At 39.7% G+C, this 12577-nt stretch overlaps 1 protein-coding gene across 1 annotated transcript in view; it reads left to right on the plus strand.

Annotated features, from left to right (window-relative positions):
* STK39 (serine/threonine kinase 39) overlaps positions 1–12577 on the plus strand; it is a 479134-nt gene that overhangs the window by 281899 nt on the left and 184658 nt on the right. The window contains exons 8-10 of the mRNA XM_030209520.1: positions 2552–2685; positions 11740–11788; positions 11874–11939. Coding sequence (XP_030065380.1) covers positions 2552–2685; positions 11740–11788; positions 11874–11939 — 249 coding nt within the window. The remainder of the gene's footprint in view (positions 1–2551; positions 2686–11739; positions 11789–11873; positions 11940–12577) is intronic.

Genomic DNA, 12577 nt, shown 5'->3' on the forward strand with positions numbered 1-12577 from the left:
AGATGCACATATGCTACCTCACATTGAGTATTGCGTTTAATTCTGGTTGTTGTATCTCAAAAAAGATATAGCAGAATTAGAAAAGGTTCAAAGAGCAGCGACCAGCATGATAAAGTAGATGGAACTCTCTCATATGAGGAAAGGCAAAAGAGGTTAGGGCTGTTCAGCTTGGTAAAGAGACAGCTGAGGGGGGGATATGATTGAGGTCTACAGAATCCTTAGTGGTGTAGAATGGGTAAAAGTGAATCAAAATTTTTTTCCCTCTTTTAAAAAGTACAGAGACCAGGGGACACCAATGAAATTACATGGAAATACTTTTAAAAGAAATAGGAGGAAATATTTTTTCACTCAGAGAATAGTTAAGCTCTGGAACATGTTGCTGGAGGATGTGGTAACAGCAGCTAGTATATCTGGTTTAAAAATGTTTTGGACAAGTTCCTCGAAGAAAAGTCCATAGTCTGTTATTGAGATGGACATGGGAGAAGCCACTGCTTGCCCCAGGATTGGTAGCATGGCATGTTGCTACTAATTGGTTCTCTGCCAGGTACTTGTGACTTGGATTGGCCACTGTTGGAAACAGGATACTGGCCTAGATGGACCATTGGTTTGACCCAGTAAGGCTATTCTTACATTCTTATATCATATGTTGTCTGGATTACAGAAGCCATTGCCAAAAGTGCACTATCTGATTGGAGGGCAGATGTCAAATAAATGGTGCAAAGGTAGGCTTGACTCAGGATGGACCTGTCCAGGCTCATAATATCAGTCTTTGTGGCATACCTGGCCTACTTAAATTCAACCTTCATGGAGATCTGCATGTCAGATTACACATTTTTATCCAATTACTGTTTGGATGGGGACTCCCAACACTATTGGGCTTGGTCAGCCTGTCTTAAGAATTTGAGTTTACTTCATCCTGTCTAGGGCCGTCTTCTTCTTGTTTCTAGGTTGCTTTCATGTTGGGGGGGGGGGGGGGCGGTGTGAGTTCTTGTATCAAAAGATGTAGCTTTGCCTGTTTGGTGGTATTTCCTCTCTCCCATCTCCCCCCACCCTCCAATTTTCCCTTTGTTTAAAGGCAACCTGTAGCTAGAGAAACACTTGCGGGGACTATTGTGTTGGTCTTCAAAAAAAAAAAAGTGCATTTACTTAACCTGTAATGGATGCTCTCTGAGGACAGCTTACCAATTTTCAAAGATCCTACCAGCCTCTCCTAGGAATAGATATTTCCTAGTAATGGGCTGTGTACTGAACTGAAGTGGTGTTACTGACATGAACTCATGTACATAATCTAGAATATTTTCAAATGTTAAGCTGTTCTGGGGGTGTGTGTGTCCAAGATGGCGATCTAGTAGATCGTTTTTGCAGTTCTATGGAGCTTTTCTTCATTGTTATCCGCAGTCTCCTGAATGCCGAAACGCAAGGGAAAGAACACGGGTATTCCTCCTTACCTTCTGTGACTCCAGCTCTTCGGCAGGCAAATATCGCAGCACACACAACCTCTACAGCACCTTCAGGCAAACCTGCTGCTGGTGTGGAGAGGAGTCCCGGCTTGGGAAGCGAGTTTTTGCTTAGCCCACATAGCCCTTCATTGCTCTTAGGAGTGATGTACACGATTCATCAGATTCTCCTGGGAGAGAGTTATATCTGGCATGGCTGCGGCTGAGGTGGAGAGGAGCCGTCCGACCCCATTATTTTTCTGCAGCCACTGGTGAGACCTCTGAAGATAACACAGGACTCTCTTTGGATAGCGATAGAATACTTGCATAAGGTCTGTTTAACTTTTGTAACCAATTCAATATCTAATTCCTCATTGATTGAAACTCTTCAGTCTCGTCTGTCCCATCAAGAGAGTCAACTCAAGGGGGTTGAGACTTCAATCTCCCAGATAAAGGAGATGGAAACTAATTTGCTATGAGGGGCTCATTTAGTTTATTGTAAAATTCAAAACCTAGAAAATGCAGCAAGATCCTTGAACTTGAGACTCTTAACTTTCCCTCAGTGAAGTTTAGCTCACCTCGAGAATCCTTCAATAATTTTTTTTAAGGTTTTCAAATATTCTGAAACAAGTCTTCCCCCTATTCAGAAACTTTACTTATTGCCTATTTCCTCAGCATTGGAAGGAAATGTGGAAGGCCCTGCTGTGGCTGAATTATTTTCAGGCAGCTTAACTGTTTCTCTGCTTTTGGAGATTTTTCAGGAGGAGAAAACGTTTTGCACTACCCTCCTGGTCTCATTTAGCAATACTTCCTTATCTTGCAGAAATACAAGACTCTATCTACATCAAACCACCTCAGTTACTTTTCTGGGAGAGTTACTGATGTCTTTAGATGGATATACTCTTAGCAAATTTCTTGACAGTGTATCTTTGGGTTGTATAAATTCAGTTTACTATAAAATAAAAATAATTTGACTTTGACTTTGGACTTGGATCAGATGATAGTCATAGGTAAGAACTGGTATCCTGAACTGGTATCGTGTTCTCAAAGAACGCTTATTTACACTAATGCAAAGTTGCTTACATTTTAATATTCTATCACATTTAATTTTCTAGGTATTAATGCTGACATTGCAGAATGATCCTCCCACTTTAGAAACAGGTGTTGAGGACAAAGAAATGATGAGGAAATATGGAAAATCCTTTAGAAAATTGATTTCACTTTGTCTTCAGAAAGATCCATGTAAGAGGTATGTAGCTGCTGAGCTGATCTCTGCTGAGCTTATTGTATAAAAAAAAACAGATCATTCAAATATGCTTCACTAATTTAAATAAGAGTATTATTTTAAAAAATGCTTAGGACTTTATATATAATGTGCCAGCAGTTTGGTCAGTGTCCGTGGAAGTGGCTTCTAAAGAAAATAAAAGCAATTCTAGCCTTGGTTGTCACACTAGTTAGGCTTCCAAAATACAGATATGGATGAAAGAAATGAGCATTAGTTTGTTCAGTGTGTTGATTGTCTTAAAATTTTGTCATGTTAAGTGCTTGAGGATTAGTCTGAGGGTAGTTTAGTGAATTCACAAATTGAAACTTAGGTGTGGCCAAAATGTTGCAAAATACTATAAATTGTATCTTTTGGCAAAATTGGAATGAAATTGTGTATTTCAGGTGAAGGAGTGGGGGATTGGATATCCTTTTCCTCCATGTATGGGCTAACATAGTTGGGACTAGGAAATGACCCAAATCTACTTCCATTTTTCTTGTTGAGCATGGAAGTTTCACCTTTTTTGTTTTCTTCGGTGTCTAGTTAAGTCAGAAAATGGGCTGGAATTCAGCCCTCTGAGCCTTCATTCTCAACTACCATATATACTGTAATATAATTAGATTTTTGGGCCCAAAAAAATGGGGTCTCGGTTTATTTTTGAGTCCCCATCCTACCCATAGCTGGCACTACAGTTCCCTCCCTTCCCCGAGGTGTCTTGCTGCGGTTGGCTCTGCCCCCAGCCCCCCTCCCAACTGGAAACGGTCCCTCCTTGTAATGAGAACACCCCCCTCCTGGGCCTACCTTACAGCCCTGGTGGTCCAGTGGTGAGCTGGGGCAGAAGCATTCTTCCTACACTCCTGTCCGTGCAGTCTCTGTAGTTAAAATGACTGCTGCAAGTTTCAGTGGCAGTCTCATGAGATTGCACGAACCACGGCAGTCTTGTGAGATTGCGGCGGGAACTTGCCTGGGAAAGGGGCCTACAGTAGGTCCAAAAGGGGGTGTTCTTGTTACAAGGAAGGATTGAGCGTTTCAAGTTGGACTGAGCTGGTTGCAGCAGGATACCACAGCAGGAATGCTGGATGCCATTGGGGGGTGGAGGAGAGAGAGGATTATCGGTACTTGAATATACAGTGGTGGAAATAAGTATTTGATCCCTTGCTGATTTTGTAAGTTTGCCCACTGACAAAGACATGAGCAGCCCATAATTGAAGGGTAGGTTATTGGTAACAGTGAGAGATAGCACATCACAAATTAAATCCGGAAAATCACATTGTGGAAAGTATATGAATTTATTTGCATTCTGCAGAGGGAAATAAGTATTTGATCCCCCACCAACCAGTAAGAGATCTGGCCCCTACAGACCAGGTAGATGCTCCAAATCAACTCGTTACCTGCATGACAGACAGCTGTCGGCAATGGTCACCTGTATGAAAGACACCTGTCCACAGACTCAGTGAATCAGTCAGACTCTAACCTCTACAAAATGGCCAAGAGCAAGGAGCTGTCTAAGGATGTCAGGGACAAGATCATACACCTGCACAAGGCTGGAATGGGCTACAAAACCATCAGTAAGACGCTGGGCGAGAAGGAGACAACTGTTGGTGCCATAGTAAGAAAATGGAAGAAGTACAAAATGACTGTCAATCGACAAAGATCTGGGGCTCCACGCAAAATCTCACCTCGTGGGGTATCCTTGATCATGAGGAAGGTTAGAAATCAGCCTACAACTACAAGGGGGGAACTTGTCAATGATCTCAAGGCAGCTGGGACCACTGTCACCACGAAAACCATTGGTAACACATTACGACATAACGGATTGCAATCCTGCAGTGCCCGCAAGGTCCCCCTGCTCCGGAAGGCACATGTGACGGCCCGTCTGAAGTTTGCCAGTGAACACCTGGATGATGCCGAGAGTGATTGGGAGAAGGTGCTGTGGTCAGATGAGACAAAAATTGAGCTCTTTGGCATGAACTCAACTCGCCGTGTTTGGAGGAAGAGAAATGCTGCCTATGACCCAAAGAACACCGTCCCCACTGTCAAGCATGGAGGTGGAAATGTTATGTTTTGGGGGTGTTTCTCTGCTAAGGGCACAGGACTACTTCACCGCATCAATGGGAGAATGGATGGGGCCATGTACCGTACAATTCTGAGTGACAACCTCCTTCCCTCCGCCAGGGCCTTAAAAATGGGTCGTGGCTGGGTCTTCCAGCACGACAATGACCCAAAACATACAGCCAAGGCAACAAAGGAGTGGCTCAGGAAGAAGCACATTAGGGTCATGGAGTGGCCTAGCCAGTCACCAGACCTTAATCCCATTGAAAACTTATGGAGGGAGCTGAAGCTGCGAGTTGCCAAGCGACAGCCCAGAACTCTTAATGATTTAGAGATGATCTGCAAAGAGGAGTGGACCAAAATTCCTCCTGACATGTGTGCAAACCTCATCATCAACTACAGAAGACGTCTGACCGCTGTGCTTGCCAACAAGGGTTTTGCCACCAAGTATTAGGTCTTGTTTGCCAGAGGGATTAAATACTTATTTCCCTCTGCAGAATGCAAATAAATTCATATACTTACCACAATGTGATTTTCCGGATTTAATTTGTGATGTGCTATCTCTCACTGTTACCAATAACCTACCCTTCAATTATGGGCTGCTCATGTCTTTGTCAGTGGGCAAACTTACAAAATCAGCAAGGGATCAAATACTTATTTCCACCACTGTAAACAATGTTTATATTCAAGTTAACATTTTCCCTCCCTTTTTTATGCGAAATGTGTTTCGGTTTGTATGCGGATGGATTTATATTAGAGTATATACTGAACCCTGCAGCTGTGGGTCCTGGATCTATGATAGTGACAGGGGAAGGAGTTGCAATCCTTCTTTTCTGTGAAAGCTTTCTCTGTAGCCTCCCCAGTCAGTTTGCTTTGAGACTGTGATACCTGCCCATAGAATCACTGTCCACTACATGGTAAAAGCATAATACTATATCACTAAGCTATGAGATTGGCTGATTCATTGATGAGGATGTAGGAGGAAACGGATGTTTTTGAGGCATTGGGAGTTTTTTTCCCCAACAGAGCCTTATTCCTTCTGTAGCACTCATTACATTACCCATCTATGGTAAACATCCACAGATTGTGGTTCCTTTCAGAATCTATCTTACATAGATGCCACTATTTTTTGGGTCGACTCCTGCCTGGGGACTGTGTTTGCAACTTCTTGCACTGCTGCATAGAATGGCACTGTTAATGAGCTGTGCCAGAATTTCAAATCTGGTGTCACTGCATGGTTTGGATTTTCTGTCGTGATAGTAAGAGGTTTAGCAAACTGATTCACATCTGAATTAGAAGTTAGCAGTGTTGGTCAAAGAACTAGGTCAAAGTACTTAAGTAAAAGTAAAAATAAATGTATATTTTATTTTATTTTTTTTGTAATTTTAATGAAGTTTTACAAGAAACACTTGTACAGAAAAGGAGTATTACCATACCATACAAGAAAATATTTTATAAAGAAAATCTATTAAATGATAATTACTGCTAAAGTCCACAATTATAGGCAAGGCACTATTCAAAAATTGGTTAACATAGGAAAAAATGAATAGAACATATTCCCACTTATCCTATCACGGAGTAGATACTAATGGAGGAAGCACCAGAGAGTTTACGGTTGGTTCTTGTCTGGAGTCCAGGAATTTTGCTAACTGATCACTCTCAAAGAAAACATATTTAATAGATTGAAATTTAACAACACGTTTACAAGGAAAATTAAGCCAGAAAATTCCCCTCTGTGACAATACACGATCACAAAGTTTCAAAAAAGACTGACGTCTTTTCTGAGTTTGTCTAGCAATATCAGGGTTTCCATAGATGGTATTATGCGCTCACTTGGTTTCTTAACATAGGGAGCCAAATAATAAATCCTTGCTACAGGTGGAAACAATTGTTCAGTAATTTTTAATACTTCAGAAAGATATCTTTTAAATGTTATTAAAGGAGCCACTGCTGGAACTTTAGGAAAATTTATAAATCTCAATGTTTTCATCCTTTGTAGATTTTCTAAAGTTTCTATTTTCCTATGTAAATATACATTTTCTTTTATTAAAGTTATTTGACTCTCTTTAATTTGATTTGTTTCAAGTATAATTGTTTGTTCAAAAGTTTTAGTTTGTTCCAACTGTTTTTCCAAGTCTGCTATTTTAGCTTGATTTAATTGAGTAACTTTAACTATTGGAGATAATTTCTGGGTTAAAGAATCTTCTAAACATTCCAAAGCATCCCAATTTTTTTCTAGGGTGAAGACTTAAAAAGGTACTTAAGTGAAAGTAAAAAGGTTATTGCCTAATATAATACTTTTTAAGTAAAAGAAAGCACCACAACTAAAATGAGTGCAACTATTGTTCATGTTTTTATGTCAAGAAGTTTATTGCTCTACAATTCAATCCATTTTGCTTTTAGTAAAATACAATTTTTACTGTCACTCATGTGAGTGCACTTGTGAATCATTAATTCTTCACAGCTAAAAAGGTGTTTGACAACTGCACTAGCAGGAGGTGAATTATTCAGTCTGATAAAAAGTTCCTTCAGATCAGGCCAGATTGCAATATTACTAATTCTTCTGACTGGTTCTGCAGGTTTTGATCAAGAGAGTCTGTGAAACACATGACTTCCGTATAGCAAAGAATACTTTATCATTATTTATTTATTTGTTGCATTTGTATCCCACATTTCCCCACCTCTTTGCAGGCTCAATGTGGCTTACAATACATCATGAATAGTGGAAATATATAAGAGAATAGGCATTTAGTATTGCAGAAGGATTTTGGGTAACATGGTAATGAAAAAGCATGGTATTAGTATAACAAGCAAATATTATAAGACAGTTCTGGATATATGTGGAGGAGTTCGCATTTGTTTATCTTTGTGGTATGCCTTGTTAAAGAGATGGGTCTTCAGTAGTTTGCGGAAGTTAGTTAGTTCATAGATCGTTTTTAAGTTGCGTGGCAGCGCGTTCCAGATTTGTGTGCTTAAGTAGGAAAAGGTTGACGCACGCGTTAGTATTTTAGGCCTTTACAGTTGGGGAAGTGGAGATTGAGGAATGTGCTAGATGATATTTTTTAGAATTCCTGGGTGGTAATTCTATCAGGTCTGACGTAGGCTGGGGCATCTCCGTGAATGATTTTATGAGCTAGGGTGCATACTTTGAACGCGATGCGTTCTTTAAGTGGGAGCCAGTGTCGTTTTTCTCTTAGGGGTTTAGCACTTTCATATTTTGCTTTCCCGAATATGAGTCTAGCTGCAGTGTTCTGGGCTGTCTGAAGTTTCTTGATTATTTGCTCTTTGCAGCCAGCGTAGAGTGCATTGCAGTAGTCTAGATGACTGAGTACCATTGATTGTACCAGGTTACGGAAGACGGTCCTTGGGAAGAAAGGTTCTTACACTTTTTAGTTTCCACATTGAGAGGAACATCTTCTTGGTTGTGTTTTTTGCGTGGTTTTCAAGTGTTAGGTGTTGATCAATGGTAACTCCAAGAATTTTTAGGGTGTCCAAAATTGAAAGATTCAGTTTTGGTGTATTAATGGTGGTGAATTTGTTCTTGTTATGTTGGGAGGTGAGTATTAGGCATTGGGTTTTTTCTGCATTGAGTTTCAGCTGAAATGCATCTGCCCATGAATGCATGATTTGTAGACTTTGGTTGATGTCATTGAAATTTCCTTTAAATCTTGTTTAAATGGGATGTAAATCGTTACGTCATCTGCGTATATGTATGGATTGAGGCTTTGGTTTGATAAGTTTGGCCAAGGGTATCATCATTAAGTTGAATAAGGTCGGTGAAAGGGGGGATCCCTGTGGAACTCCGCATTCAGGTATCCATGTGGCTGATGTAGTTGAATTAGATGTCACTTGGTATGGTCGTGTGGTTAGGAACCCCCTGAACCAATTGAGAACGTTGCCTCCAATTCCGAAGTACTCGAGGATGTGTAGTAGTATTCCATGATCAACCATGTCGAAGACGCTGGACATGTCATATTGTAGAAGTAGTATGTTCTTGCCAATTGCAATCGTTTGTTTGAATTTTGTCATTAGAGTAACTAGTACTGTTTCAGTACTGTGGTTTAACCGAAATCCTGACTGGGAATTGTGTAATATTGAGAATTTGTTTAAATAGTTTGTGAGTTGTTTGGTCACCATCCCTTCCATTAGTTTGGTTATTAATGGAATGGATGCTACTGGTCTGTAGTTGGTTAGTTCACTAGCACTTTTCTTTGCATCTTTGGGTATGGGGGTGAGTAGAATGTTTCCTTTCTCCTTCGGGAAGAGTCCATTTTGTAACATATAGTTCAAGTGGTTCGTTAGATCTTTTATAAATTGTTGAGGGGCAGATGCCATAAGGTTGTTTGGGCAAATGTCTAATTTGCAATGAGATTTGGCAAATCTTTTGAGCGTTTGGGAAATGAGATCCTTCGATAATATCTCGAAGTTGATCCACGTTCTGTCTGCTGGGTATACACCAGGGTCTGGGTCTAGACAGTCGAGGAGTACGGTGTAGTCAATGGTGCTGGCTGGTATTTTAATTCATAGTTGTACAATTTTCTCATTGAAGTATTTCGCGAGATTGTCTGCTTCTGGTGTATCTTTGTTGTTGGTTGTTACTGATGTGATGTCTAATAGTTTATTCACGAGTTGGAAGAGTTTATGTGTGTCCTTGTAGTTTGGTCCAATTTCAGTTTTGTAATATAATCTTTTGGTTTGTCTTATGGTATATTTATATTTTCTTTGAAGTTGTTTCCAGGCGTTAAGTGTGGTGTCGTCTTTCTTTTTATTCCACGCTCGTTCTAACCTTCTTACTTGTGTTTTAAGTTTTTTCAGCTCTTCATTGAACCATGGTGTTGATCTCTTTCTGTGTGAGGTTCTGGTTTGAGTTGGGGCAATATTGTCTAATAATGATCTGCATCTATCGTCCCATTCTAGGAGGAATTGGTTTGTGTCTGCTTTTATTGTCCATCCATTGTGGTAAATCTGTTGTCAGAAAATTACCGGATCTATTTTTCCTCTCGTGGAGTAGGTTTTTCGTTCTTGTTTGTTAAGTGAGTCTTTCGTTCGCCATTGGAGGGAGATGTGTGCTTTATAGTGGTCTGACCACGGTGCGGGTGTCCATTTTGTATCTGTTAGTGTTATCATCTGTATTAGAATTAGTGCTATTGAATTCATCACATGCTTCTAATCTAAAATGACATTTAGATTAGAAGTTGCAGATTCTGAAAAGGTCCAAAGTGGCTTATAACTTGCATCAATAAAATTACATATTATGATCACACATAGACACAACTTTTCAAACACCTAAGTTCATGTATTTTTGAAAAAGGAAAGTTTGAAGTCCTTTTCTAAATAATATGTAAGTGGGCTGATTTTTTAAATCCAGATGGTAAATCATCCCAAATTTGGACAACTTGATATGAAAAAGAACTCTGCAAGGGTTTCTGAAATTTACTTCCCTTAAATGAAGGGCCAATCAAATCCACCCTGTGCGATAAGCACGTAGAACCTAGGCTAAATGAATAAGAGGCTAGATCAATAACTTGCAAATGGTGTCAAACCATACCAAATCTTGAAATCATACAGCAAGATTTAAGATATTTGTGCATGCTCATTGTCCACCCCCAGCTTTAACACAGACCTTCAGTCGCTTTGTATACCTGGTATGTTTATAAGTTTATACTCTAGGAAGCATTGGTTAAAGTTCTTAATGTCATCTAATGTTCTGGTATTAGAATGCCAAGGTACAGTAGACAAACTTAATGTGGCCACTTGAAGTATTAACGTCACAAAAGCACTCTTAACAACTTGAGCCAAATTAATGTGGGCTTGATTCAATAAGTCTTTTAGAGTTGGATGATCCAAAGCACTTTTTAGTGGTGGCTGCTCAACATAAGAATATAAGAATAACCATACTGGGTGGGTCAGATCAGTAGTCCATCTAGTCCAGTATCCTGTTTCCAACAGTGGCTAATCCAAGTCACAAGTACCTGACAAACCCGAACAGTAGCAACATTCCATGCTAACAATCCCAGGCCAAGCAGTGGCTTCCCCATGTCTCTCTCAATAGCAGAGTATGGACTTTTCCTCCAGGAACTTGTCCAAACGTTTTTTAAACCCAGATACACTAACCACTGTTAACTACATCCTCAGGCAAAGAATTCCAGTTCTTAACTATTCGTTGAGTGAAAAAATGTTTCCGCCGCTATTTGTTTGAAAGTATTTCCATGTAACTTGAGTGTTCCCTGGTCTTTGTACTTTTGAAAGAGTAAAAAATCAATTCACTTCTACTTGTTCTACACCACTCAGGATTTTGTAGACTTCAATTATATCTCCGCTCAGCCATCTCTTTTCCAAGCTGAAGAGCCCTAACCTTTCCTCATGAAAGGAGTTCCATCCCTTTATCATTTTGATCACTCTTCTTTGAACCATTTCTAATTCTGCGATATCTTTTGTGAGGTATGACGACCAGAACTGAATGCAATACTCAAGGTGAAATCGCAACATGGAGCGATACAGAGGCATTATAGTTTTCTCAGTCTTTACCATCCCTTTGCTAATAATTTCTAGCAGCCTGTTTGCTTTTTTTTTGGCCGCTACCACACACTGGGCAAAAGATTTCAGCATATTGTCTACAACAGCACCTAGATCTTTTTCTTGGGTGCTGATCCCCAAGATGGACCCTAGCATCAGGTAACTATGTAAACATCGTATCTGAATTTTCAGCAGCACTATAAAAATAGCACTGCTGATGTCTTACAGATCACTCTGGCACTACCAGGATAGTTTGATAGGCTTCACTAATAGAAGTGTTCTTTGTTTCCTTAAGGAGCAGTGAAAGCAAGTCATTTATAAAATGTTAACATTTTCTTTTATATATGTATACATTAATATTTGAGCCATCACAATTTGTTTTGATAAATTTTGTTGCTATAACTCTGTATGAACACTTAGTATTTCATTGATAACATATATTCTTAAGGTAGGTCTTTATTGATCTTTCAGGCCCACAGCAGCAGAACTTTTAAAATGCAAATTCTTCCAGAAAGCTAAGGTAAAATACTTTGTGCTTTAAACATCTTAAGTAAGAGTATGCCTTTCATTTGTTTTTAGTTGTATTTTATTTTTTTATATTGCAGAACAGAGAATACTTGATGGAAAAGCTAATCACTAAAACACCTAATATATCACAGAGGGGAAAAAAGGTAAGACTCTTCACACACTTTTCAGTTACTTTTGAATTTTGCAGAGCATACTTGGAACGCAGATAGTAAAAGTCTTGAAATACGTGAGTCAGTCAAGCAGGAGTGTAGGAAGCTGTGACTACGCTCTGTGCAACGTACTTCTAAATGTTTTTGCCCCATCCACTAGTGAAATGCCTGTAAGGGAAATCCAGTGGGTGGTGCACAAGTTTAACACCCCAGCTGCTTTAGTGTCCTGTACAGCCGCACTGGCCTTACATAGTTAGCTATGATCCAGCAGTCAAGGAGAGCTTTGATTTGTACAAATGTGTACTGTTCTTGAAGAATGAACCAGCATTGAAGATGTCAAAAGGACTAGCTGATTTCATTATTGGGGGCCTTGGTCCTCTTGCCTGTCTTATCCAGTAGATGTCTTTGACAGTGTTTGTCAATTCACTATGTCTGTGTGGTGTTGCCTTATCGTTGTATGTTTTCAGAGACTGCCTGTTAATGTCAATTTTTGGTGTCTCAGTTAATACAGTCTGCGCAGTTCAGGATCCCTCTGTAGTTGCTTATTGTTTTTTTTGGAAACCACATGCACGTATTAATTAGTTACCACAGCTATCTGTGGTTCATTGTGCAGCTTTTATGTATTTTTAGTT

Source organism: Microcaecilia unicolor, chromosome 7 (assembly GCF_901765095.1).
Source record: "Microcaecilia unicolor chromosome 7, aMicUni1.1, whole genome shotgun sequence".
NCBI lineage: Eukaryota > Metazoa > Chordata > Amphibia > Gymnophiona > Siphonopidae > Microcaecilia > Microcaecilia unicolor.